We start from the raw sequence: 26,608 nt of genomic DNA on the forward strand, positions 1-26,608 counted from the left end.
AAGCATCCGGGAATGTCTCCTTGCTAAAAGGGTGGCGTACACCCAATGGAAAGAAGGGGACATCACCAGGGACGACTATACTGCAGCCGCTCGGTGATGTAGGGGGGCAGTCAGGAAGGCCAAGGCAGAGATGGAATTAGGGTTAGCTTCCCAGATCAAGGACAAGAAGTCCTTCTTTAAATACATAGGGGGGAAAAAGAAGGTTCCGGGTAATGTGGGGCCCCTGCAGGATGCATTGGGAAGTTGGGTCGACACACCAGATGACAAAGCTAACATGTTTAATGATTTCTTTGCCTCCATCTTCCTAAGTAGGGACCAGAACAGTCACCTCCCTGCTGGGCCCCCCTCAGGCCCCAGGGGAGACGCACCTGGGCCAAGGGTTAGTGAGGAACTAGTTAGGGGGCTTCTGGAGGGGCTGGACATGTTTAAGTCAGCCGGCCCGAACGATCTCCACCCTAGAGTGCTAAAGGAACTGGCCAAGGTCATTGCAGGACCCCTGGCACGGCTTTACGAGCACTCGTGGTGCTCTGGTGTGGTGTTGGAGGACTGAAAGAGGGCCAACATGGTTCCCATCTTCAAAGAGGGGAGGAAGGAGGACCCGGGAAATTATAGGCCAGTTAGTCTTACCTCAGTCCTAGGCAAGCTGTTTGAGAAAATTAGTCTGGCGCACATCCATGAGGGGGCAGCAGGGGACTGCATGCTTGGGGGCAACCAACACGGGTTCATCAGTGGCAGGTCCTGTCAGACCAACCTGCTGGTCTTTTATGATCAGATCACCAAATCATCAGATGTGGAGGTAGCAGTGGACATAGTCTTCCTGGACTTCGGGAAGGCTTTCGACACAGTCTCTCAACCCTTTCTCATCAAGAAACTGGGGGACTGCGGTGTCAACACCCACAGAGTCAAATGGGTCGCCAACTGGCTGGAGGGCCGCACCCAGAGGGTGGTAGTGGATGGGTCCTTCTCAACCTGGAAGGACGTGGTCAGTGGGGTTCCACCGGGCTCGGTCCTCAGGCCTGTACTGTTCAACATCTTCATCAGTGACTTGGACGAGGGGGTGAAAAGCACCCTGATCAAATCTGCTGATGACACTAAGATGTGGGGGGATGTGGGCACACTAGAAGGAAGCAACAGACTACAATCAGACCTAGACAGGTTACAAGGGTGGCCGGACGAGAATAGGATGGGATTCAACACAGACAAGTGCAAAGTGATGCACTTGGGGAGGAACAACCGGCACCAGACCTACAGGTTGGGGGAACTCCCCTCTTGTCAGCACAGAGGTGGAAAAGGATTTTGGAGTCATCATTGACTCCAAGATGAACATGGGCCGGCAGTGAGTCAGGAAAGCTAACCACACCTTGTCATGCATCCACACATGCATCTCGAGCAGATCCAAAGAGGTGATCCTCCCCCTCTATGCAGCACTGATCAGGCTGTAGCTGGAGTACTGCGCCCAGTTCTGGGTGCCGCACTTCAGGAGGGATGTGGACAGCATGGAGAGGGTCCAGAGGAGGCCACTTCCATTACCAGGGGACAGCAGGGCAGGCCCTACGAGGAGAGGCTGCAGGACCTGAACCTGTTCAGCCTCCACAAGAGAAGGCTGAGGGGGGATCTAGTGGCCTGTTATAAACCAGTCAAGGGGGATCAGCAAGCGCTGGGGGAGTCCCTGTTCCCCCGAGCACTGCCAGGACTGACCAGGAACAACGGTCACAAGCTGGCAGATGGTAGATTTAGGCTAGATATCAGGAGGCGCTACTTCACCATCAGGGCAGCTAGGATCTGGAACCAACTTCCAAGAGAAGTGGCGCTGACTCCTACCCTAGGGGTCTTTAAGAGGAGGCTGGATGAACACCTTGCTGGGGTCATTTGACCCCAGTACTCTTTCCTGCCATGGCAAGGGGTCGGACTGGATGATCTGCTCAGGTCCCTTCTGACCCTAGAAACTATGAAACATGGCCGGGGGCCCCAATTTCAGGGCCATGATACAGCTGGGCCTTCCATTCTGAAGGTAGAGTGAAGTGACCCCTCCCCCATACCTCTAATTGGCTGAGTGGTGTCGCAAGTCCCACCCCTCCCAGGCACTGATTGACCGCCCTAACTGGAGCTGCCTAGCTTGTTAATTCACTAATTATCACTCTCTTAAAGGAGCAGAGGGCAATAATTACTGAGTAAACAAACTCAGGAGAAGGGGACTTTTGGCAGGCTTTTCCCTGTTTCCCCCCTCCTCTCCCCCTTCTGGAGACAGAGAGACAGGAACTTTTCCTGACTTTCTCTCTCCCCTCTCCCCCATATTCCCTGCTTCAGGAGACAGGCAGTCTGCCTTTTTTTTTTTCCACACCTCCCATATCCCTCCCCCTGCCCTTCTAGGAGACAGCTTTTTGCCGACTCTTTGCCAGCTTTTTGAACATAGCCAGTTCTTTTTCATGTGGAACCAGCTATTTTTCACAGCAGACTGCCAACTGTATGATTTCATGGATTTCACAGAAACCATGTATTTAGTAGGTCCCTACTCATTAGGCACCTATACACACGCAGCGAGACTGCTCCAACGCACTGTAATTAATCATGTCTGCTGGAGCGTGTTAATTACTGTGCTCCAGCAGACTCCAGCATCATGTGCATCAGCATCCCCATGCTATAAAATGGCAGTGGGAGCGCTTTAACTAAAGCTCATTTGACCAGCTTCAGTTAAAGTGCCCCCACTGCCATTTTTCAGCTGAGGGATGCTCCTGTGCTTTAACAGGGGGCTGCTCTAATTAAAGCACTTCCCTACCCTCTCAAGACCTGGGAACACATGTATAAACACCCCTTGATTTCAAATGGAAGTTAGGCACATGGATATCTTTAGGGACCTTGGCCCAGGTACATAGCTGACTATAAACACAGCCAACCATAAGTAACTTAGGATGTCTAAGACTGCGTACACACCTTGAAATAACTTGGAGAATTCTCTTGGGCTTATTCTCCTGGTAAGAAAAAACTTACCTGGAAGTGCCTGAACAGACATTTGAATGCTGAGTCCCTCTGCACACAATAAAATGTGCTCTGCAGATTCCCTCAGTCTGCCTGGAGATAGAGAGCAACAGTGCACAGGGCCGGCCTGATTGGCTGATATAGACTGCTCAGAGTCTGTGCTTCAGGGGGACACAGACTATGTGGGATTAAGAAAGGGGTGTGTTCTGCTCCCTACTTGGCTGGCCAGCCCAAGCAACACACAGTTTCTGGGTCCAGGGGGGCGGGGGCTGGCTTCTCTCAGAAGGGTAAGTTGTACAGACATTCATTCTCCAAGGAGGGGTGAGGAAGAGGAGAACAAAGAGGAAGAAGATTTGGAGACCTCCTTATAAGATATTAGGAATGTCTCCATTTCTTTTACAATTCTTGGTTGGAAATTTTCAGATATACTCAGCTGTTTTAGAAAAAAAATTCAACACAAGTAAAGAACTGATTTATAGAATAAAGTAACAGGAGTTCAAACCCCTGTGCTATGTGAAATACTCTGTCTTTATCTACTTAAGAATTTTTACCAATTCTTAAAATTAGTTATAAAAACAAATCTCGTTTTCTTGAACATATATACAAAAATCATATCACGAGATCACCATACTAAACTAAATGAAATGCATTTAAAGTGTACAAACATCAGATTCCATCTTTTTCCAGTGCACATTATTCCAACAGTGAATTACTCTCACTGCTAAAAATCAGCATCTATTTTGAACGTGACTGGGTGTAGTTTTATCTTCAACTAAAGGATCTTGCCATGTCTTTTTGGATAGATTAGACAACTACCTACTTCCAAAAATCTCTTCTCCATGTACCTACTTGCAGACCATGAGCAAGTTGCTCTCTTCAATAATCTAGACTGAAACTCCTCAGTCTCCCAGCAAGGAATATTTTCATAGTTTTATAGTAGCTAGAGTCAGGAGGGACCTGAACAGATCATCTGGCCTGACCCCCCTACCACAGGCAGGAATGAATACTGGGTTCACAGGACCCCAAGACATTAAATTCAAGACTTCAAATTCATTCTTGTAGTTCTTTTATGAACCTTTTCCAGTTTTTCATCAACTGGATGCATGAATAGCAAAATTGGAGTGGTATTCCATTAAACTCAGTCATCACTGAAGGATACGGGGGCAATAATACCTTCCTACTTCTTTTGCTATCCCCATATATAACAATTTACCAATAGCATTATGTCAGAAGCTCACACGCCACTGGTAATCCAAAGTCAGGGTTCACATATATGGATCTGATCTTTAAAATATGACTTATATTCCTAGATGTATAGACCTGATTTTGTCTTTTTGAACCAGCATAACATGCTGATCAACTGAAATGACTGATAATTCCAAGTACAATATATTAACACAATTATTTATTTATGCATTAGGTTTTTACTTGCCACCCTCCCCAACAACATTCAGGACAACTTACAATACATGACTGAACAACTCACAAGATAGGAAACAACATCAATTATCAAACTTGTAATCTCATTTTCAAGAAGAGCTGTATCACGATCTGTTTCTACAGAACCATGTTGACTGGCACCATTTCTTCTAATTCTTTAATGACTATGTCACTTATAAGTAGTCCCACAATTTTTCCTGGGAATTAATGTAGACCAACCCTACTGTTCACTATCAGAACCTCCCTAAATATTGGAAAAAATATTTTTTGTCTTCTAGAACACCAGAAAGATTAGCACACTCATTTACTTCATATTCTTGGTTGCAAATCATCCAGTTCTACAGATACAACAGTGCAAAAGCTATTTAGTATTCTCCCTACTTTCAGGGAGAACAAAAAGTATTACATTATTACCATAATATAAGGTTATGCAATTCTACTCCTTTCCAAATACAGAATGAAAAAATACAGGTAACCCCCACTGAACGCTGCTTCACTTAGCACTATTTTGCTACAACACTCATTTTAAATTGATACCTGATTTCACTTAGCGCTCAGCGAGTTTCGCTATAACGATTGTGGATGCCATCTTGGGTCATTAAAAACAATTGCAGTTCCCATCCTGGGTTGTCAAATACTTTCAGTTTTGCTTAACACTCGCTTTGCTTGACACTCAATTTTTCAGGAACCAATTAAGAGTGCTAAGCAGGGGTTGCCAGTATATACTTCTACCTTTCCTGCAACATGGTTATATCTTGAGCAGAGAGCCAGGCTCCAGAAAATTTAGTGTTCAAATGCTAGGAAAGTCACTGTGACCTCTGTAAGTACAGTACATTTGATTTTCACAGACCCCTATTTGCAAGAATACTACTAATAAAATACTACCAATAGAAATGGAAGATGAGCTCGGTGTAATGTTTTACTATTAATGATGGAGAACAGAGAGTAAGAATACAAATGTCTGCAAAATACACAGCTGTGTTTCACTGAGATATTTTGACCTTGCCAGTGGCTAGACCTCTGCTATTGTACAAATCCTTGCCCCCACTGGCCATGCGTAGCAGGTGCAAGTGGGTGCACGTGCACCCCCTGAGAGAAGTGCTGCCAACACTGCCAGCAGCGCCCACGGGCAGTTGCCAATTGCCACTGGCCACCGCCCACCGTCAACCACTGCTCAGTACTCGCCACTCCACCCCAGGCCCCCTGCCACTGACACCGCTGCAGCCACCTGTGGGAGCTCCCCACTTGGCCTGCCCCCCCCACCACCACAGTTGCCTGTGGGAGCTCCCCACTTGCTGCTGCAGGCCACCACCACCACCGCAGCTGCCTGCGGCCAGTCACTGTGCCTGCCCCAGCCTCCAAGCATCGTTTATGCTTACCCCCACATTCATTTTCCTGCCCCCAGCTTTCATACAAAAGAAAGAGTGTGTTAAGCTCTCTTGGCTTCTTCTCTCAGGCCCAAAACATAACAGGGAGGTTTAATTAAGGTTCACACAAGTTTTATATAGAGTTTGAAAAGTGTAATCGCACTAAGCACGCTTTAAAAAGAATATGATAGACTTGTACTAAATGACAGCTTGTTCACTTTGCCACAGAGAACAAGAGTTTTGCTGTCAGAACATTGGTGCAGCATTCCCAAGCACCGTTCCTATAAAACCAGTGGTGAGAAGCACTGTTGTTCTGCCTCATCTTACCTCCACGGTTTTCAAGCAGGTATTGCCGTTGTCAGATAAAAGTGCCCCATGTGCTTTATGCATACACGCTCACTTGCCTCTACCTCGACGACTTTAAAGCAGGCAGGAGGGCCAGGCTAATGCTGCGGCCCTTCCTGGTCTGACCCCGCATGGCATCCGCCAGAAAGAGGAATGTGGGACAGTTCCAATTGTCCCGCACATTCTGTATCTGGGAGGAATGTGGAGGGAAGGAGAGGCAGACTGGGCCGGGCTGCAGCATGAACCAGCTCTCTTACCTGCTGTAGGGTTATCAGAATATGCTAATGTGGCAGGAGAGAGCATGTATGCTGCACCCTGGAGCTTTTTACCTGGCTGCTGCAGTGACACAGCACCTGTCACAGCACTTCTGAAGGGGGTGGGGTGGGGTGGGTGTCTCATGGCACCCTGCTTGAGAACCACTGCTCTATGGTGTGGCTGAACAGTAACGTTTTTTCTTGTCTTGAGGACCACGGAGGTAAGATGAGGCCTTCTCAGCAGAGGATGCTGCCACATTCAAAGAAGTGAGGAGGTTGAGAACCACTGCCAAAGTGTTGGTGCTCATGGGTAAAAAGGATCCAGCTTCACTCAGATCATCAACTGTAGGCATCCTGTAAACTGTTTTCTTCTAGTCAAAGAAAGCCAAGTAGCTTTTACACTGTTCTCAATAGGTTTTTAAAAAAAGATCTTTCAAGAAGCAAGAGAACACCATACAAATTCAGTCAAATAAATGGAAACATGCAATATTTATACCTTTGCAGCTGTTGTACAATATACTTCACATTAAGTAGAGGACAAAAACATATTCTAAAATGCAGGTAGTAAACATTAAGGAAATTTTTAAAATCCTATTGCTTATCTATTTTGCTTTGATTATACATTTCACAATTATGCGTCCATCTTGCTCCATGTATTTAGCAGCTAGAATTTTTTAGCACAAGGTTAATATTTACTCAGTTACATTAAAAAGCTTTATACAGCTGTGCTATAAAAAAAATGGAAGCCCTTCATCTTCTTAAAAAGTTCAAATAAAAAGCTTTTCCTGAGCTAGTACTCATCTTGTGCTGATACATTCCCAGTGCTAAGTAGCGGCTCACTTTACATCCCTTCTTTTATTGCTCCATTTAACTTAGAGAGTTGAGCCCAAGAACAAGTTTGCAGTTATTACTCTGGCCTATTTACCTCTAACAGCCTCTAAGACTGTGTATGGAAGTTAATATCCCTTTTAATAAAACGATGCGTGTGTGAAGGGGGTGGGAAATGCAGCAGTATTTACTTCACTGGTGTCATCTTCAAAGTATCTTTTGCAAGGTTACTGGGAACCTCTTGAATCCACTGTTACATATGGAAATGGAAGCAATTACTTGGCAAAATCCACAATTTATTCGCCGTTTAAGTAGGCCTGCGTACTGCAGGCTGGAAGTGACCAGCATACTCCAGACCGGCAACCAACCCTTTTCTATGCTCGGGACTGAGTATAAAAAAGGGTTGGCTGCCGGTTCACAGTATGCCGGTCACTTCCAGACTTCTGGCCCAGCAGCCAACCCTCCCGCAGACTGGCAGCCAGCCCTTTGCGGCCCAGGGTTGGGAACCTCTGTTCTAGACTTCATTAAAATTATTTAGAGGAAGACAGAGAACTGTACACAAGTCTTTTGTAAAAAGCAAGATTTTGTTTTTTAATAGAAATCTTAAATAACATTTGCACTACCACACTAATTTACCTGTAATACTGTTATGATGGTAATTTAACCAGATTTCATCAGGAAAACTATGCCCACTTGCAAAACACTGTTGTTTAACCCATGATGAACTATGATCAAATCTCTACTACACAGCACAAAGAAAAAGAAAGATTACTTTCTCTCTTCTACAGAGCAGTGGATGGTGTTTGGGATTTTATTGCTATTAATGAACCTAACGTTGTTCAAAACCAACAGAAAACAAAATCATAGTTACCAAAGTCATAATTCACAGAAGTGCAACAGTGCATATCGATAGTTTACTGTATTATATTTAAGGTTTAGAACTATGAAATTGTATTCAAGCAGTACTAAATACAACATTTGGCTGCAATTAAAATTGTGGTAATTCTCCTTTACCTACCTCTGCAGGTCAACTATTTCATTGTTTAAAGTATCAAGCTCTTTAATTGCAGAAAAATCTGCCACAGGACTCGGTCCCAGAGTGCTCTGCAAGATAAAAATTAACATCTTTAGCTTATATTTTGTGTTGTACATTATTAAAAAATAATTGATTAAATGTGGGGATCTAGATCAAAATAAAGTATGCTTGACTCCAAGTTTGTTTTTACAGAGCTTAGCCCCTTCTCTACTACAGTGACATTTATGAATCTATCAGAACTTGGATTTTGTTGTGACAAAGTTATGATTTAACACTTCTAAAATGGTCTAAACGTTTTAAATCATCTGAAAGCCATGGAATATTACCCTCATGGTGTCATGATAGATCACAGAAGAGCACTGTCAAGAAAACACTTCAGTTTTAAGTAACTATGAATCAATTTTAAGCATCAGCAACGGACTAAAAACTGGTGTCCTGTCCTACTGGGCAACAGAATAGGAAGTCTGATAAAAAGCTGTCATGATAATGAAGTTAAAACTTTGGCTGATGTCTCTAACAAAACATGCAGCAATTTTTTGAAAAGTTTTGGAAAAAAAAGAAGATTAAATATAAAAAAGGTAAAATTCTAGACAAATACTACAGCTAAACTCCACTGTCTGCCAGAACAAAAGCTGAGCTTTTCATGACGAATTTCTAGGAGAAACATGAGCTCTTTCAAAGGAATTATAGCACCCTAACATGAGGCCTGGTCATGCAAAGAACCTCATCTTTACTTGAAACATTATTTCATTACTAACATTAAACTAATTTTCTATTAATGATTTAAAAATTATTAGCTTCACTATTACTTTTTTTTTTAAAGTTATTTCTGCTCACCTTTAAAGGTCAGATAAGCTTGTACCATGACGTATTATTGATGCTTTAAGCCATGCTTTCAGGTGCATGCAGTTAAACCAAAGAGAAATGCCGGAGAACAACAGATCAAATTTTGGACAAGTCACAGATGAAACAACAACATGAACTTTGTATTTTCTTGCTCTTATGTAAAACAGAACTTTACATCCAATGAGTGTTTTTAGTTTTGCAGAAGTCCTGAGGTAGACGACTACCAAAAGTAACACAATCATGGTCTAGTAAACCATGAGTTAATTTTAGTAGGTCTTGAGCGGAAGTTCCCTGTACTCTCCGTTGCTTCCTTCTACAACTTTGATAATCATTTCCCTTAAACCCTTAATAAGATGCTTTGATCAAGAACAGATACAAAGCTAGTAAGAGTAGCCATACAAAGTATGTCTGGTGGCATTGTCCAAGTCCATTCACCCAACTGTGGATATTCATCTCAGTCCTACCATACAAGGTCCCTGCAACTCTAAGACTCATGACTAATATGCAGACTTGCAATGAAAAAAAAAATCATTCAGTGTTGGTTTTCCATGGATTAAGATGTGCAGTGTTTTAGATTATACTACCAGTTTGCATTTATGATGGGATTCACATGAGTCTTCTGATGTAAGAGATGAATAAATAGTCTTTCATATCACCTATGTTCTTCCCCTAATGAACAAAATACTATTCAATAACTCTAACTGTGAGGTACATCAGTAAAAGGTAGAACAGCACCACAGGAATGATTACTGGCAAACCTGCTCCTTTCTCCAGTAAGTCATGGTATATTACTATGCCTAAACTTTTTTCTACAGAATGCCATCACGGTGACCAAGTTAATCAAGAGAAAAAAAATGCATTCAAACAGTTCTCACTGTATAAGTGGCAATGGTGACAATGTTCAACCCTTTTCCTTAGCTGTTGGCAATGCCATAAGCGTTCTTGACCCTTAGCCTTCACCTACTGATGCCCAAAGAGCAGTAAAGGAATTGTCTTCACCAAATATTCTTTTTGACAACAAGGCATCTCTTTGTAGGAGCTCAACTCATTGAGAATTCAGTGCAACCTAGTAAGTGGAATTTTATAAAGTTCAAATCACTCTGAACCCCTATCTTCCCCTCTTTCAAACAATCTCAGTCTCTTTTTCTGCTTACGTGCATACTCCCTGGAAGATTCAACTGATCTCAGTATTTTAGGAATACTGGGAAAATACCCTGTGTGGTGCACTAACAACTAAAGCAGCCAAAATAATGCTGATTTCAGCTGCAGTCATGACCAACATATTTATGCATGGGTCCATGCTTCTAGAACAGCACAAAATATGAGCACCAGCGATATCATCAGCTGTCAGTTTGGGTAATTAACCTGTCTACCCCAATTTTTCCAGCAGTTTCAATAATTTACAATGTGTGAACTGCTAAACTTATTTAGTGTCAATGTGTACTGTTTAACAGCCAACAAGGTTCACCCCAGAGATGCCTGTATTTCTGTGATGGATGGAATACAATCATTTTACACAGAGTTAACTAAATATAGTTTGTCAGTTCATGCTCAAAAAGCACCTTGAGACTCTTCCAGATGAAAGGCAATAAGCACAGCAGTAGTTTCAGATGGCAACATAGTGCAATATATCAAAATGCTGTGCTATTTCAAAGACTACTTAAGAGACATTTAAAAGATGTGCATTATTAAATCAACAGACAGTAAATATTAGAAAAGCAAAGAATCTCTAACCTTGAGAAAGCAGAGTTAAGAAACTGACAGAATAATAAAGATGTAAAGCAGAGTGGTGCAGAATGGAAAAAACAGTCGAAACTAGAAGAGACACAGAAAGGAAAGCAAACATACAAAAAAGATTAGTAAAGTTGCAAACGAAACAGTTTCTTTTAAAAACAAAATGTAAAAGTAAATTAGGTGCCAATTAGAGAAACTCAAAAGTAAGGCAAAATTTTGAGTTTCTTATTTTTCAGGTGAGAATTTCTCATTCTGTTATAATGAAGATAGTGCAGCTATGTCAGTGCTTAGCACAACCAAGAAAAGGTGTTTAGTAATAGTCCAAGACAGCTATAAAAGTATTAAACAGAGACCATCTGGCTGAGACTTGATTGCTGCTCTACTAAATACCACTTTAGCCAGCTAAATATTGCTATGAATAAAAAAATTGATATTTAAAATATCAAAACGCTCCTTTTTTAAAAAGTAACTACAGAGTTGAAAAGGTCTCATTTTAATAGAAAACAATCTTAACTTCCTGAAAGAGAGAAATGTGGTAGTGACACTGAAAAAAAAATGTCTACACACCAAGGGAAAAAGAAAGCAAATTTAGTACTGGAATCCCTTGGACACTCAGCAATAAGTGTATTCATTCAAAAAGCTGGTATTATGCTTTCCCTATAGTAAGCTCTCTCTGCTTGGTTGGCTGTGTAACGTATGACAACTAAAAATGGATGTACCAAGTTCCTCCTCTTCCTGTAAAAATGTAAAAGTTTGGGGGAGGAGAGGACAACTAATACACCTAATCCTGGCAATTAAGTTTATTTTCTTCCTTGTACTACACCTATGTTTTAGCATACCATTAAAAGGTTCCCTCCCCTGCTCCCACAATTTGAATTCATGAGTTTAATATGTCTGAGGTTTCTGTTCAAATGTCAAAGAGATTCTTACCTTCTGTAAGCTGACCCTGTCTGATGGAGGAATCATCTCTGGAGTCAAAACCTGAGGAGGATCAATGCCCTTTGTTAACTTCTGATTGATTAAATGGAAAGCCAAAGCAAACTGTTCCTTTGAAAGCTTTCCACAGTCATGCGTGTCACAAAGGGCCCTATACACAAACACAGAGAGAAAGATATATACATGTTAAATGGAACATCTCAGTTAATCTCTCTTAGAACTATCTAGTTCTAAGATTGTACGTGCAAATTAGGGAAAAGTAGGGCAATTGCTGGTACTCATTACTACTGTTTATCTTCAAATGCATTAGAACCACTCCTGAATCCTCAGCACTGCACAGCACATCGCCATTTTTAACAAGGATAGGAAACGCACATAAAAGAAAACCCTAAGGCTCAGAAAACAATAGGAAATTTCACCCAAACCTTTTCTCTTTATACAGAAAAGATTCACAGATTTTTCCAATGGGTCTTCCGTCTCTTCTGGGAAAGAATTAGGTGCATCAGTCACTGACAGCAATAGAATACCCTGTGCCTGAAGTTCTGGCCAATTAAGAAAACTTTAGGGTTAGAAAATTTCATCCAACTTTCCCAATTCGAAAACTGTATTAACTAGTCCTTGGGGAAGAGGATGGGGGGCTTTGGAATACATTTTTCCCCCGTTATGGAAAATAACACCACACAACTTTGGGGGTTAACTTCTACTTTGACTTCAAGTTATCATTTAGCTTCAGGATAAGCCAGATCCGTGGACTACAGCTACTGAAGAAAAGGGGTTTCCAGGTAAGCTGCCAGAATCATCTTCCTATTCTCTCTCATCCTGACATCCACAGGAGACTCTTACTTGTAGTGTGGCTTCAGAGTATGATCATAGTTTAATGGTGAACATAAAAAGGAGGTGGGGAGCAAAAAAAGCTCTCGCTATGTTTTAAAGGATGGTTTCTGTTTAGCAAAAGCAGGGTCTCAAACACTCTATCAAGAAAATGTACTCTGAAAACCTTCCAGCTTCTGTAGTCATTCTCTTACGTTGAACCTGGGATCTTTTCATCCAGGACAGGAAACTATTTCTTGTCTACAGGGTTTACCTTGGAAATTAATTCTGTACAACTTGCAAAGGGCCATTTTGTTTCAAGGAGAGGTACAATACTAGTTCTCAGTAAGTGCTTCCAATTTCAAAACCTCACTGAGTTAAGACTGAAGTTACTGAGAAAAAGTACTTTAAGTGTGTAGGAAGTATGACAGCATCACCCTCCATCAGTTCAATCTGTAAATACCAACTCATGGTTCCTGTGTTGTGCTGTATGACCAGGTGAAACCTTTTCTTATGAAAGAAGATTAAAGGAGTGTACCTCGTTTGGTCTCTCGACACAGAGACTGAAAAAGGATATGAACACTCTTGAAAAAACACCTACATGGAGTGAATATTAGGGAAGGAGAAGAGCTTTAGACTGAAAAACAACACAAGATCAAATGGCTACAAACAGGCTACAATTTATCGAACTCGGTAAATTTAGATTAGATCAACCTCAGAAGACTTCTAACTATCAGACAGATGAAGTCTGGAATTCTGTATTTGGTAACATTTTCTGAGAAGAGATCTTGCACCCAATAATGCACAACCTGAACGCACAGTGAATTCTCCAGCACCATGTGTCCACCTTTGCCCTTAATTTAAAATACTCCAAGGGCATTCCTATGCTACATATTTGTTTCACTTGTGTCTCCATTAATCCCTCATCAGAAAAACTGCTCAGGGAGCTACCTGGGAAATCTTTTCCTCCCAAGACTGTCAGTATTGTTACCACTGCATTAAAGATATCCTGTAAGGACATGTGAGAATTGAATAGCAGATAAGAAAACTACTGTCACCCATCTACAACATCAAAAAGACATAATCAGGATTGTTCAGGAGAATCACTTTTAAGACAAACTTCCAATAAGAACTTATTTAGATATATCAGGTAGGGAGCTGCTCTATTTGTCCCCAATTTCAGGCTAGAAATAGAAGTATTGTAACTAGCTTGCCATGCAAAGTGAAGTAGAGACCTTTCATACTGTGGTCTTCCCGTGGGTTGCTAAAATGGGGAAATGAGACTAATTGTTCCCCAAATTCTTGCACACATTTCATTCAATCAAAGCTAGCCCTTTTGCTCTCAAATTAAGAGCACGGGGCAATGAAAACAAATTTATCTCCACAGCAGCTAGGTGGAAACCCTAAGATAGCTCTGAGACAAGAGGACAACTACGACAAGACGACGACTGTGACTCCGCACTTATTCTTTTAGTACTGGTAGAGTCATTTTCTTCTGACGTATGTCTAACTGCTTCAACCTGCCAAGCACTCTGAATTTTTTTCTATCTGACAGGAAGCAAGTTGACTACTAAACAGTTTGAACAGCTTCAGGCTTCCATAGTTTCCCATTGTATCATTAACATAGAACTGACTGGATACTCTAATCAGATAAAAATCCCATATCCTCACTTTAATATCATTTTCTGCCTTCTCTTTCCATAGAATTGCTCTTACATCATATGACTTCCAAGTTGAGAGAGACCATATTTGCAACACCAGCATCTACTTTTATTTGCAAACAAATGCAAAGGCACTTCAAGCATTGGATGATGGTTCAGATTTTATTTTTAATTGTGTGATAATATCTAAGAAGTTTTCATGCCCAAAGGATGGGGCCAAAATGAAGTGCTTGCTTGCCACAAGCCCAGATAAACAGAAAGTCCCTTTTTTTAGCAAACTATTCAGTTGCCCCAGCTAAACATGTGAAATCTCTGACAACCTAGACGTAGCCACTGTTATATTCAACAGTGATACCGGTTTAAGTTTTAACTGATACACGCTGGTGAACCTTGCAGTCCTGAAAAAATGGAGGCTGGAATATAAAGAAAGAAGTGGTGGAGAAGGAGGCTTCCCAAGGCATGTTTATATGGCTAAGCTGAAACAAACCACTCTGGCAGCAAAGTTGATAAGCCTTTGCAGAGTCCTCCACTAACGGGGTTATATAATTTCTGGTTCAGGACAAAGCAAGTACAGTGCTGCTTTGTATTGTATGTCCATGTTCTTACTGGCTGCCAGTAGTTCCCGTTCTAGGCTGCTGTCCCTTATTCCACAGCTGTCTGCTAGGAAGAAAAGACAAATGCAAGATGCAACAATCTGTAATCAAACCTGGATATAAGGGCGTAGTGATTCACAGTTGCAGCCTAGGGCATGTAAGCAAAGTAATTTGTTTCAGGCGGCTACAGACTCCTAAGCATAGTCTCAAAGTGGTCAGCTCACTCATGCCTGAAGTAACATCCATCTTATGTTTATTTTTCAAATTCATTTTTCTGCTCCATTTGCTAACATCAGTCTGCCTTACTGGCCTCCCTCGTCTAAGGAGGCAATTCCATGGGGAGTGCTTAGATGGATCAGCCTGTCTCTTTAGCCAGATCTTTTCCATAGTAATCTGCTAGGCTGCACTCTGAAGTCTGCAAAACCACTAGCCAGTACACACATTTCATAGGGCAGCAGAAATGAGCAGACAATTCCTCTCCTCTCCCCTGACCCCAAGACAAAGTTAACTCTTACAACACGATGAGGGACTGAACTGTTAGCTTAAACATTTGCAACAGAATGGAATTCCCCCTCAGAGAAGTTCTGCAGAAAGGCTGGCCGGATGCATCTGTTTGCCACTGTGCGGGAGTAGATAACTGAACAGAACTTAGCAGAAAGGTCGTTCTCTGGCTATCAGTGACTGGCATCTGGCTCTGCCTCCATGCAGCAAACAGGCAGGAGAACCATTCTGTGGACCTTCGCACAAAGAAGAAAGGAATAAGACCTTCACACAAAGAAGAAAGGAATAAGACCTTTATATAGGGATAGAAAAATACACAGAATCATAATAAACTAGTGTAACATAAGTTTTAGGGGGAAAGCATTTTCAACTTCATGCCTCAGAGCTTAAACTAGTCTAGCAGAGGCCAGGAAGAGACCAAATACTGGGAACAGATTATTCTACAGCTGCCTACTTGCACGGTTCTTATACCGTCCTCTGAAGAATCACCAGTAATACCAGCTATTGTGGAAGACAACATTCCAGATTCGACAGGCCTTAGATCTGATCCAGTGTGAATTCCTATGCATTACTTCTGTAACTGATGTTTTGAAAGCATCTAAGAAACAAAGCCAAAGAGTAGAGATCTACCGAACTCATGGCATGAGAAAGCAATTTGCATGGCCCACTTACAGTGCACAGAGCTGATTCTGTGGGTATTTCATGGCAGCCCCACCCCTCAGCACCAACTGGTGCAGAGGCCACAGGAGAAAGAAGGACAAGGGGGTGGCTACCATCTTGACTGCTGGCTGCCCTTCATGCCACCCCGCCAGCTGGTGCCTTCCCCTTCCAGGCAGACTGCAAAGCCAAGCAACAGCAAGGACCACTGGCTCCCACTGGGGAGTCAGCATTTTCTTTTTATTAAGGTAATTTGCTTTTTTGGTCAATTTCCTGGAAACTTGCAGCTGATGCCATTTTTCGTGGTCATTATGGAGGTCATCATTCTTTGCAGTTTCTCCACAAAAAAAAAAAAAAAAAAAAAAATCACAAAACTGAGATTTAACTAGGTCCCAGCCAAAGAGTGAATTGTCACAGAAGTGACCACTCTCACCACTAAATACAGGCAAGCTATTGGTCAAAGGAAGCAGTAAATGCAGTACAATGCTGCTACTCACGAAAAACGTTGTGGTTGAGCAAAATACTTCAAAGAACGTCATTACTTTACCTGTCACAAACACTATTTCAGAGACTTAAAAAACCACAACAAACTGGTGTTAGAGGGGGAAAGCCTCTTACCAGATATGTGCAAGTACTGCAGAAGGAAGTCCTGTCTTTAAGAATATCTCTCTAGCTTCCACACCAGAGACAAAGCCATCCATGTCGTTGTCAGTTTTCAGGAAAATCTCATCGTATTTGATTTTGTCTGCAGGTGATACAACCCACTAAGGAAAACAAAATACACTACATAAAAATCTCTATATTGAAAGTGTTTAATATCTTAATAAAATATGAACCAAAAAAACCTCTACAGATTATGATACTTTCTGCAAAAAGCAACTGCAATTAACATAATCTTGACAAGCTTTTTCCCCAGTGGTTTTCCTCTCGCAGTTTCTCAATGGGGGATTTTAAGACATGACCCAGCTCCTCATTGTAATGGACATGCTTGAACTTCATCTCTAGCCATCGTCTCTGCTTACTACTTCATTTTCACTCATCTGCAAACCCAATGTATGCACAATACTTGCACAAATGTGAAGCAATTGAATTTTATATAGTTGAATACTTGGGCTATCATCTTGTTTATTTTTTAAAAATACGTATCGTTCTCTTAATGTTTAGTGTTAATATTCTGACTTTTTGTATGGCTGATGCTACAAAGAAAGGAATTTTACTAAAAGCATCTTAAAGCTATAGTCTTAGCATACATTTTTAATCACTCTTATTTGGTTTAAGTCTTCAGGTACATATATTTGAATTAAGGAATATTTTTTTCTTAACCCCAATCTTGTTCCCTACCAGCCTCTCCAATTTTACAAACACTCTGACAGGAAGAAAACCAACTGGATCCAGGTAGTCTGAACCATCAGACCCAGCTGCATGAAGTCTCTCTCTCTCTCTCTCTCCTTGACTCTATTAATTTCTAAACCCATACCTGTGTGACAGGTGCCTTGGCAGGTAACATGCCTACAGATGGCAAGGACTGATGAGAATCTTTAGCAGATGCTGAAGGTGGAATGAATGGCATTGGTCCTGGAATACTGACAATTTTTCTCTTAGAAGGTGGCACCAAAGCTGCGGGCAAGGACATTGGCACTGGTTCCTTCTCCAAAGCACAGTACACCAAGAACATGGCCTAAATGTGAAAACAAACCATAGCTGTCAGCGTGAACTCAATAAGAAGTGGCCTAAAGGCAGCAGAAGTGTACGATCTGTGCAAGTTTAAGGTAGCTAGTGTTTCACAAAAAAGTTGTCGATCAGTTTTTCCTGCCTTCTTGACCTTGGTCTTTTACGTCTCTCCTCTCTTGACAACTTATGCAGTTGTTTATAGTCCCTATACCACTTCACAGACAGATAAGCAACTCAGCAGCCAATTTCTTTCCTCAGTTTTAGAAGTGATGCAGGGAAAGGTGGTCTTAAGATTAAAATATTGGATTGGGTCAAAGACTCCAGACTCTGGTCAAACACAGGTTTCCTGTGTGATCTACGAGACAAGTCACCATCTTGAAAAAGAAATAATCACACACTTTTACATCACAGTGACAGTGTAAGGATAAATTCATTAATGAATAAAACTCTTGGGTTTTGGCTTTCAGCTCAGAACTGCCCAGCTTTTCACCGTAGTGGGAACTGAGGCAGGTGGAGGAATGGAGCCCCCTGCCACACAAGCCCCCTGCAGTTTGCAAGCTGGGGTCTTGTGGGGGTGGGGGGCACACAACAGAAGTCTCCATTTCCCCAGCTGCCAGCCCACTCCAGCTTTTTGAAGGCTGCAGCTCAGAGCCGCTTCGCGGCTTTGTTGCACCAGGAACTGGGAGAGGGCAGGCTTGTCACATTAATGTTTCTGCCTAGGCTTAGACATTAATAGAGGAGTATCTCAACAAAAATAATCAAGCATAACCTTCTTTTTCAATATTTCTACTGGACATGCATTTAAAAACACAAGACAAAACTCCTTTGGAAAGTTAATCAAGGAGAAGGGTGCAACCATGATTTCTTCCGCCTCTCAACTGTACAGGGACAGTATCACGAAGACAAAACAGCACATCTTTCGCCTAAAAACTCAAACCCCAAACTGTCCTCTCTTTTCCTGAAAGCAAGAATTTGAGAACAGATAAGAAATCCTGATTTGGTAACACCCTTTAAAAGGTAATTTTCTCCAAGATCTCTCAAAATGCAGCTTATCTTCTTTTCTCTGACCTGCCATATTTAACCATTTGTCCTCCTTTGAATTCCACTTAATGCCTCTTAAGATTAAATTTTAGTTTGTCTTTTGTTTGGTAAGTGGACAACCTCCCTGGCTATTTCTGACTCATAACTGCCACTTGCACCTGTGAATATAAAAGGAAATGTTTCAAACGTTTAAAGTCCAGGACAAGTCTAAATATTTTGACATTTTTTCATATTTATTGGTCCCCCAGGAAAAATTCCACCTAGTTGTTCTATTTTTCACTCTATTATTCACGTAATTTAATCATTGTGGTTTAAATCTTGGCAACTTAAAAAGTAAAACCAAGTCCATAAATTAAAATGAATTACTAAATATTTGAAGTGCTGACATTAGATTAATTTAAAGTATGTAACAGTGCAGCTGCATTCACTGGAACAATAAAAAAGCAGTACTTTGTGGGCCCCTCTACCTTCCAGAAAAGCACTCCTATAGCTATCCCCCCTTAAGATTACATGAGAGTTTGAACACCACCTTCAATACTGATAGTGAATGAGATGGAAAGGTAGTGTTTTTCTAGTAACCTTTTTAGTTCGATGAGGTGGGAAAAAGCTCTTATTTATATTTGAAGAGTAATAATAGTTTAAACAATTTCTGGATACCCAGATTAAAGGCCAGTTAGACAATTACATTTTCTTTGCTGAAAACTAACTTTATTTTATACAGTGGGATGAGTTTTACCATACGAACATTTTTAAACTTATACTACTAAAACTATATGCTTTAACCGAAAAGTAATTTTCTCTCCACCCTATTTATATAATTCCTTTCTCTCTGCTTTTCCAAACTGCTGAACACAAACCCTTGACAACATCAGTGAAAAAAATATAAATGTTTGGTTTCTTTTTCACCCTCAAATTAAAGCCACTGAATGCCTGCTCCATTTTATACCTCAGTTTTGATCTATCCCAACTTAAGAAAATGTATTATATATGGTAGACTAAAATCTTGAACTGAACCAAAGATGGGCACTATAGCAAGGGAAGATGACTAACAAATTACGCAGAGTCAAGGTTTTGTGCTTTTTTTATACTTTTCTTTTTATCCTGTTCTGCAGTTACTAGCAAATTAAAAGCTCCTAGATCCTATCATACTTTATTTCAAGTAACTCCTTATTTCATTCTTTACAAAATGTAAAACCCTACAGTGACAAAAGTTAGAACACTAATGTTTAATAAGAGCTTCTAAAGAGTGCTTGATGACAGGTATAATACATATAAAGATGTACATAAAATTACTTTTGCCAACAAAACTAGAAAAAAGCAAACAAGAAAAATCATTTGTTTCAAGACAAAACACCTTCCACAAGAGGCAACAGCAATTTTGCTCAAAATGTCTCTACCCAAAGGGAAGCTTAGCTTAAACCCCACAGGCACAAGATGGCCTTCAAAAAAGAATATTTGAAGAACCCTTAAAAAACAGTCTCACATGATAAAGTACAGCTTAGGGCTGGGTGGCACCTTATAGCCTAATCAGTTCAGAGAGGCACAAGGTTTTGTAGACAACAATGTAGTTTGTCAGATGCTATGTTATGCTATAATAAAAAGAAAGATCTTGTTTCTGAAAAAAAGAAATTCAATTTTAATTAATTTGTAAGTACTTTAGATTCACGGCTATAACTCAGTGCCTCAAAATAATTAAAGACTTTAACTCCACATTTTGTCAACGACAAAAAAACCCCACTTCTTTAAACTTGGGAGACGCTACCTATGGTAGGTGGAACGATGGAAGATAATAAATAGTACAGGCTATGAAATCTAATGGGGAATATATATGAATACCACCGTCTGTGCTAAGATAATGAGTAGCGGTAAAGATAGCAAAACAGGTTTATGTTCAAAAGCAACATTCAGAGCTTCACATTTTTCCATTTTTTTCTTTTATCAGGTTGCCAGAACTCTGAAACTCAATGGAACGATGTACTTACAACTGCAAACTCATCTCGATCCAGCATTCCATCATGGTCAATATCACTTAGCTCCCAAACCTTACGAGAAAACCAAAATAAATGGATATTTGCATACATTGTTATTCCTCTGCCTTCATATGCACTCTACCAAACAAAGGGAATAAAAACCTCCTATCTGGTCTTGGATTAAAAAAAACAACAAAACAAAAAAACACTCCCTCTCCCCCCACTGCACTATTTTTTCTTGGACTCCATACATTCAAGGAACTATTTTTTAGCCTGCAATGTGTGTTTTCATCAAGATAGGTACTTTTCTGAAGAGAAAAGAACAAGATAAATATTCTAAGTCAATGTTAAATTAGACCAAAACACAAAGATTCAACATATTAAAAAGGGAGATTAATATGCTAATTTCACAGATTACGTTTAAACATAACCTTTGAAACAAAATGTTTTACTGCCAGTTTTAGTTTATTCACTGGAATCAGAGAAGTAGGGCTGGAAGGGACCTGTAGGGTCATCAAGACCTCTAGGATCATCCCTATCCAAACCATTCAAAACAAATCTATAATCTAACCTCTTCGTAAAACTAGTCATGATACCAAACTTATATTTTACATATATGCTATTCAGTAAAACTAAAATGTGGCCATTTTGAATTGTATTAAGTAGCCATTTCTGTTAACAAAAAAAATGTTAAATCTGAATAAATTAACATAGTTGTAATTAGTACTATTATTGTTAGTAATAATGCATAAACCACATCAATAGCCTACTAAATGTAGTTAGAGATAGGCTTACTCTTCCTAGTATGTCCACTGGTAGTTTGGAGTTTAGCAGTACAGGTTTCACCTTCTCACCCGATAACAATCCATTCACAGGATTCAGACTGTCAAAAATAGCATCATACTTGGCCTTGTCTTCCAACTGAGAATAGAAAAGAGAGAAATATTGCTAATGGAAATACTTAAAGCACAGAACCTAAGAAATGGCAGATATTTCAGAATTGGTGTTTTAAAAATGAGTATTCAAAGGCTATATGACAGCTCCTGTCACAAGGAATTTACCATCTTATATGTTTTTACATATTTCCTCTCAAGTAATTCAAATAAGGATTGATCCAAAATCTATGGGAATCAACTAGGCTTTCAAATAACTTAAACTGGCTTTAAGCAAAGCTTTTAAAAACATGCCGTACGTGGACGCAAGTCAGAAGTCTTACTTGATCATATTATTCCACCCTACTGTAAAGCATAGGCCCAAAGGGACCAAGATAAAATTTATCACCATTTCCTGCTTACAGTACTTAGTTTTGTAACCTTAGCCTTCTTTATAAAATTTTATAGTCTCTTATAAACCTGTGTAGTAACTAAAAATAGATATTTATTCACTCAGTGACTTCTCAATTAAATGCAACAGCCCAGCAAAGGTTAACCAAACAAAACTCAGAAGAGACTGAAAATTGTTTGGTGTATCAATTTTCAATTAACTTGAAAAGCTTGCTAATAGTTTTTCCACCAAGAACTTTCCCATTTGCAATATATAACCAGATTCTAAGATGTATCAGGTTCATGAAGTCCACAAAAACTGTTTCGAAAAATTTTAATATGTCTCAATACAGCTAACACAAAAGGCGGTTATCATATTTAGAAGGCAATCCAGTATCTGTAATATTATACTTGAGGATTTGAAATAAGCTATACTAGTCATTACATATGTTCAAATTTAGATTTTCTATTTATTTTTACAGAATAAATAAATAAAGTGGTGACCAGACCACATACCAATCTTTGACACCTTTTAGCTTACCTTGACAGCCCAAGGGACATCAGCTGATGCTGTTCCACTGATCAGCAATGGACTGCTTGTATCACTCTAACGGAAAACGGAACAAAAAAATGTCCAACTTAGATATAAAAAAACTTCTTGGCAAGATAGCTTTCATTTCATCTGAGCAATTTTGTTGCCCATATCTACAGTCACAATTTAGTTAATTATGCCTTGAGAAAAGATCCAGTAATGTAGGGTGAGAAATTCAAAGCGGCATATTTGTTCTACTCTCAGTAAACCTTAAATATAGCTACAGCTTTATTACCAGCAAAGGACACACACTGTTACAGTCACTTCCATTTCCAACAACCCCAAGAAAGTAAACCAACAAAACAGTAAAATCTGGTTATCACACTGTGCGTTTTAAGTTGTGTGAATGCCACTCTGTAACCGGGGGGATACTGAATGCTATTGGAAATCAAAGAAAAATAGCACCACAGCTGTATGCAGCTTAAAGGAGTACCATGGCAGATTCCCCATGAAGTCCTCTAAGCAAAACCTAACCCTTGCCCACAGCTTCACAGCTATTCTAGAATTCAGGCATGATTTTTTTGTGTTTAAGTAGGAAATCAACTATGCAACAGACATTATTAGGACTAAACATTTTTTAGCCCAAGCTTCTAGTGAAATGAGACAAAATGTACTCAGTTTCACATCGCCTTCATTTCTTCTCATTTATTTTAAATATCACTAAGATTTACTCCATAAAGATGCTCATAGCAAACACTAAACCTACTCATTTGTAAAAGTACTTAAGTTAATGAGTTGATGTTGTTTAAAGAATCTTACAAATCTAGGTGGAGGAACAGGCAATTTAAGACTACTCAGGGAAACATCCAATCCATTCTGTGCACAGGCCACAAGTCGCAAAGCCACAAAAAATTCCTATGGAGGAAAATAAAACATTTAAAGGATTTATTATACTAAAGTAAATTAAGTTCAGAAAAAAGCTTGAAATTAGCTTTCAGTTCTTCTAGCCTTGACACACCTGCTATTATTTTAACACAAAAGATTTGGTTTTAACAGTATATGCTATGTTAATACACTTTATTAAGCTATTGCTATGCTCAAATGACTTACAGCAGCAAATTAGAAGTAATGATCACAAGTCAATAATTTAAGGCATTATGCAGCAGCAATTCTAGTAAATCTTAAAAAACTGAAATGTCTAGCAAAATATTTACCAGAACAGCAAGTAAGAAGTTCTGTTTTTATCCAGTGGAATGACAAAGGGGCATTTTGGAAGCAGTCTTCAGAAAAAGATGGATGCAAAGGAAAAAAAAATGGCATGCCACTTTTTGGCTTCTCTGTATTGCAGGCATGTAAAACAGGAAGAATTCTCTTCTGCTTGCCTTTGATTTATCATTGAATCAAATGTCATCTTTCCAGATATTTCTTGGACTCCCACATATGTGGGCTCTGCACTTTAAATGAAAGGGAATGGCTTTGAATCTTCTCAACCTAGAGGTCTCCAGATAAGGTGGGGAAATCAATAATTATCTCCACTGTAAAATACAAAAAGCCCATCACCATTTTTTGGGACATTTAAGATCATTTTATATCATAAGAAGGAAAAAAAAGGGGTATATGTTTGTTTTCCCCTTCTCAAGTCACCATAAAGCTTTACTGTCTTCTCATGGCAGACAACTAAATAAGACTGCATCAAAAGTAAAGCAAGCACCTATTTTGGGAAAAAACTAGGAAGCATTTAATATACCCTTTGTTATTTTTAGTATTATTTCGTAGCTAGAAAAAGGAAGAGCTGCCATCATCATGGGATTAGGCAGCTTCCTTTCTGATGGTTTAAAGCAGAGTTTTGGCTATTTTGGTGGAATGCAAGATAAACTGCACATCTGATTGACTAATCTTGGCAATGGCTACACAAAGCCATCCGTGATTAAGACTCTTTTTCAAACACTGAACACCTTACTGATCTGGAATTTGAAAAAAATAGCTGACAGAAATTTAAATAGAAAAATAAAGCCACTGAAATTTACAGTTCTGCAAACAGTTTGTTCAAGGAGGACCAGAAAACAGGTTAATGGGCCTCATAAAAGGTTCTTAAATTATTCCAAATATAGCACCAATTTTCAGTTTATTATACTGTAAAGTTGTATTCAGTCCAGAAAGGAACTAAAGAAAGCACAATTTTACCAAAATATAGGCAAATTTTGATTTGTGTGTGGGGTGTTTTTGGGGGTTTTTTATTTTTATTGTGGATGACATTTAAACTGGAAACAGAGTTTTTTATTGAAAAAAAACAACTACAGAATATTCCACTCTTATTTTTTTTCCTCCTTTATTTGTTAATCTTGCTTATGGTTCATATATATACATTTTTTAACCTATCAAATAAATTCCCTTACAATTAAGACTCTTACCTGTTTGTTCAGGATACCTTTGCCATCTTGATCAGCTAAATCCCAAATCTAAGATTAAAATGACAGAAAGCATTTCGAAGTAAGAATCAGATAACATTGTCTGAAAATCTGTGACTTGCCAAAACCTTGTCCCACTTGTGTAGGGAATGGAATCCTCATATGAATTTTAATCCCAAACCTTTTATGCCAGCAATTATAATTTTTGTTGCCATTATTTAAATACTATTTTATATAACTAAGCATTACATAAACTGAAAAACAGACATAAAGGGTAATGCAATCTGAATCTATTAGGTAACAATTTGTCAAACTGCCAACATGCACCAAGCAAGCAAGACAGACAGTGGGCCAAATTCTCCTTTCTGTTCAGATGAAACTGATCCAGTTCTTTATATTCTAACTCATACTCATTCAGCAGCTTGCACTTCACACTTTCCATAAAATCTGTCAATCAGGCCCAATGATCTCCGATCCTCTGACAAAGAGAAAACAGATTCCAATAATATATCATTAAATTTTGAATTTAACAGTGCACAAGATACAAGATAAGCGTTTCAGGGTTAAAGAGCCCTCTGGGTGTCTCAGTAATACAGGAATGGAGTTCACAACATTTTAATTGTTAGAGTCTATAATAGCTGGCTTTACAACTTTCTATGATAATATTGTCAAGGAAAATTCTCCTATAGCCAGCTATTATAGTCTCTAATGATTAAAATTTGGCTTGGGATCCAGGAACCTTGTTACTTATTTCTCCAGATATTTCTCCAGACCTGAACTCATTCTTAAGTTGCTTTTGCTGCTGTCAAACATGAAAGATCAAGACAAGAAATCAAAGTTAGCAATCCCATCAGAAAAACAAAGAAATACATAACAGGATTTAGTATTATAAATTCAGTATATTACAAGAAAAATACTGTCATTCAAATATGGCTTAATTAATTTAGTGTATCAAGCTAATTATACATTTGTTTGTCAATATTACAGAAACTAGATTTAAGACCACTGCTTAATCTCCTTCATGTACTATGGCACTAAACACACTATACTGAATTTTTATTACAGACTAGGGTTATTTTATACAGAGTAATGTTATAACTGAGGTAGCCGCTCAAAAATTATCTAGAAAATCAAAACTAAGCACATAGGTTTATTACTAAGAATATAAAAACAGGGTAGGTTTACAAATGTATCTGCTCACTGTATTAACAAAGTTTCCTACCATTTATAGCAACGGGCTTGGTTACTTATTGGCTACATGTCTATGGGATATTTGAGGTCAAGATTACTCTGCACTGCTCAATGACCTACAGGAGTGCTTAAAATCTTGCTGGCTCAAGCCTCAGTCCTGCTATTACTTGAGCAGTAGACACAATGCTGTATATCTGCTAAAGGAGTTAGGCAGAGCAGAGATTCAGTTGAAAGATTAACTGAATCAGAGAAGCCTAAACTTTTGTGAGCCAGACCTCACTTCATCAAATGCAAAAAAAAATGAGGAGGCTTAGGCCATGAATAGGCAGAATAGCACTTTAATGCTAAACACACTCAAAAAGCCTGAGACTGAATCAAATCCCATCTTCACCGGTTAGTCTAAGCTGCATAGATCAAACCAATAAGGAAGTGAACAGATATTCACTTTTGATTCTGGAAACACAGCCCCATGCTTGAAGTGGCCCAGGCCCAGAAGCCAGGAAATACTACAGCACGCCTCCCCACTTGGCTGGAGCAGACTGCTTGAGC

General features: G+C 39.6%; 1 protein-coding gene across 2 annotated transcripts in view; it reads right to left on the reverse strand.

Moving 5' to 3' along the window:
* The window catches only part of EPS15 (epidermal growth factor receptor pathway substrate 15), a 97,348-nt gene that overhangs the window by 45,345 nt on the left and 25,395 nt on the right, over nucleotides 1-26,608 (reverse strand). For both annotated transcript variants that reach the window (XM_090048408.1, XM_090048409.1), the window contains exons 4-12: nucleotides 24,872-24,919; nucleotides 23,280-23,375; nucleotides 22,470-22,535; nucleotides 21,462-21,587; nucleotides 20,679-20,738; nucleotides 17,462-17,662; nucleotides 16,603-16,748; nucleotides 11,757-11,913; nucleotides 8,229-8,314 (exon numbers count right to left, since the gene is read on the reverse strand). In XM_090048408.1, the coding sequence (XP_089904534.1) occupies nucleotides 8,229-8,314; nucleotides 11,757-11,913; nucleotides 16,603-16,748; nucleotides 17,462-17,662; nucleotides 20,679-20,738; nucleotides 21,462-21,587; nucleotides 22,470-22,535; nucleotides 23,280-23,375; nucleotides 24,872-24,919 (986 nt within the window). The remainder of the gene's footprint in view (nucleotides 1-8,228; nucleotides 8,315-11,756; nucleotides 11,914-16,602; nucleotides 16,749-17,461; nucleotides 17,663-20,678; nucleotides 20,739-21,461; nucleotides 21,588-22,469; nucleotides 22,536-23,279; nucleotides 23,376-24,871; nucleotides 24,920-26,608) is intronic.

The sequence above is a fragment of the Crocodylus siamensis genome, chromosome 5 (assembly GCF_052110815.1).
Source record: "Crocodylus siamensis isolate JL-2025a chromosome 5, ASM5211081v1, whole genome shotgun sequence".
NCBI lineage: Eukaryota > Metazoa > Chordata > Crocodylia > Crocodylidae > Crocodylus > Crocodylus siamensis.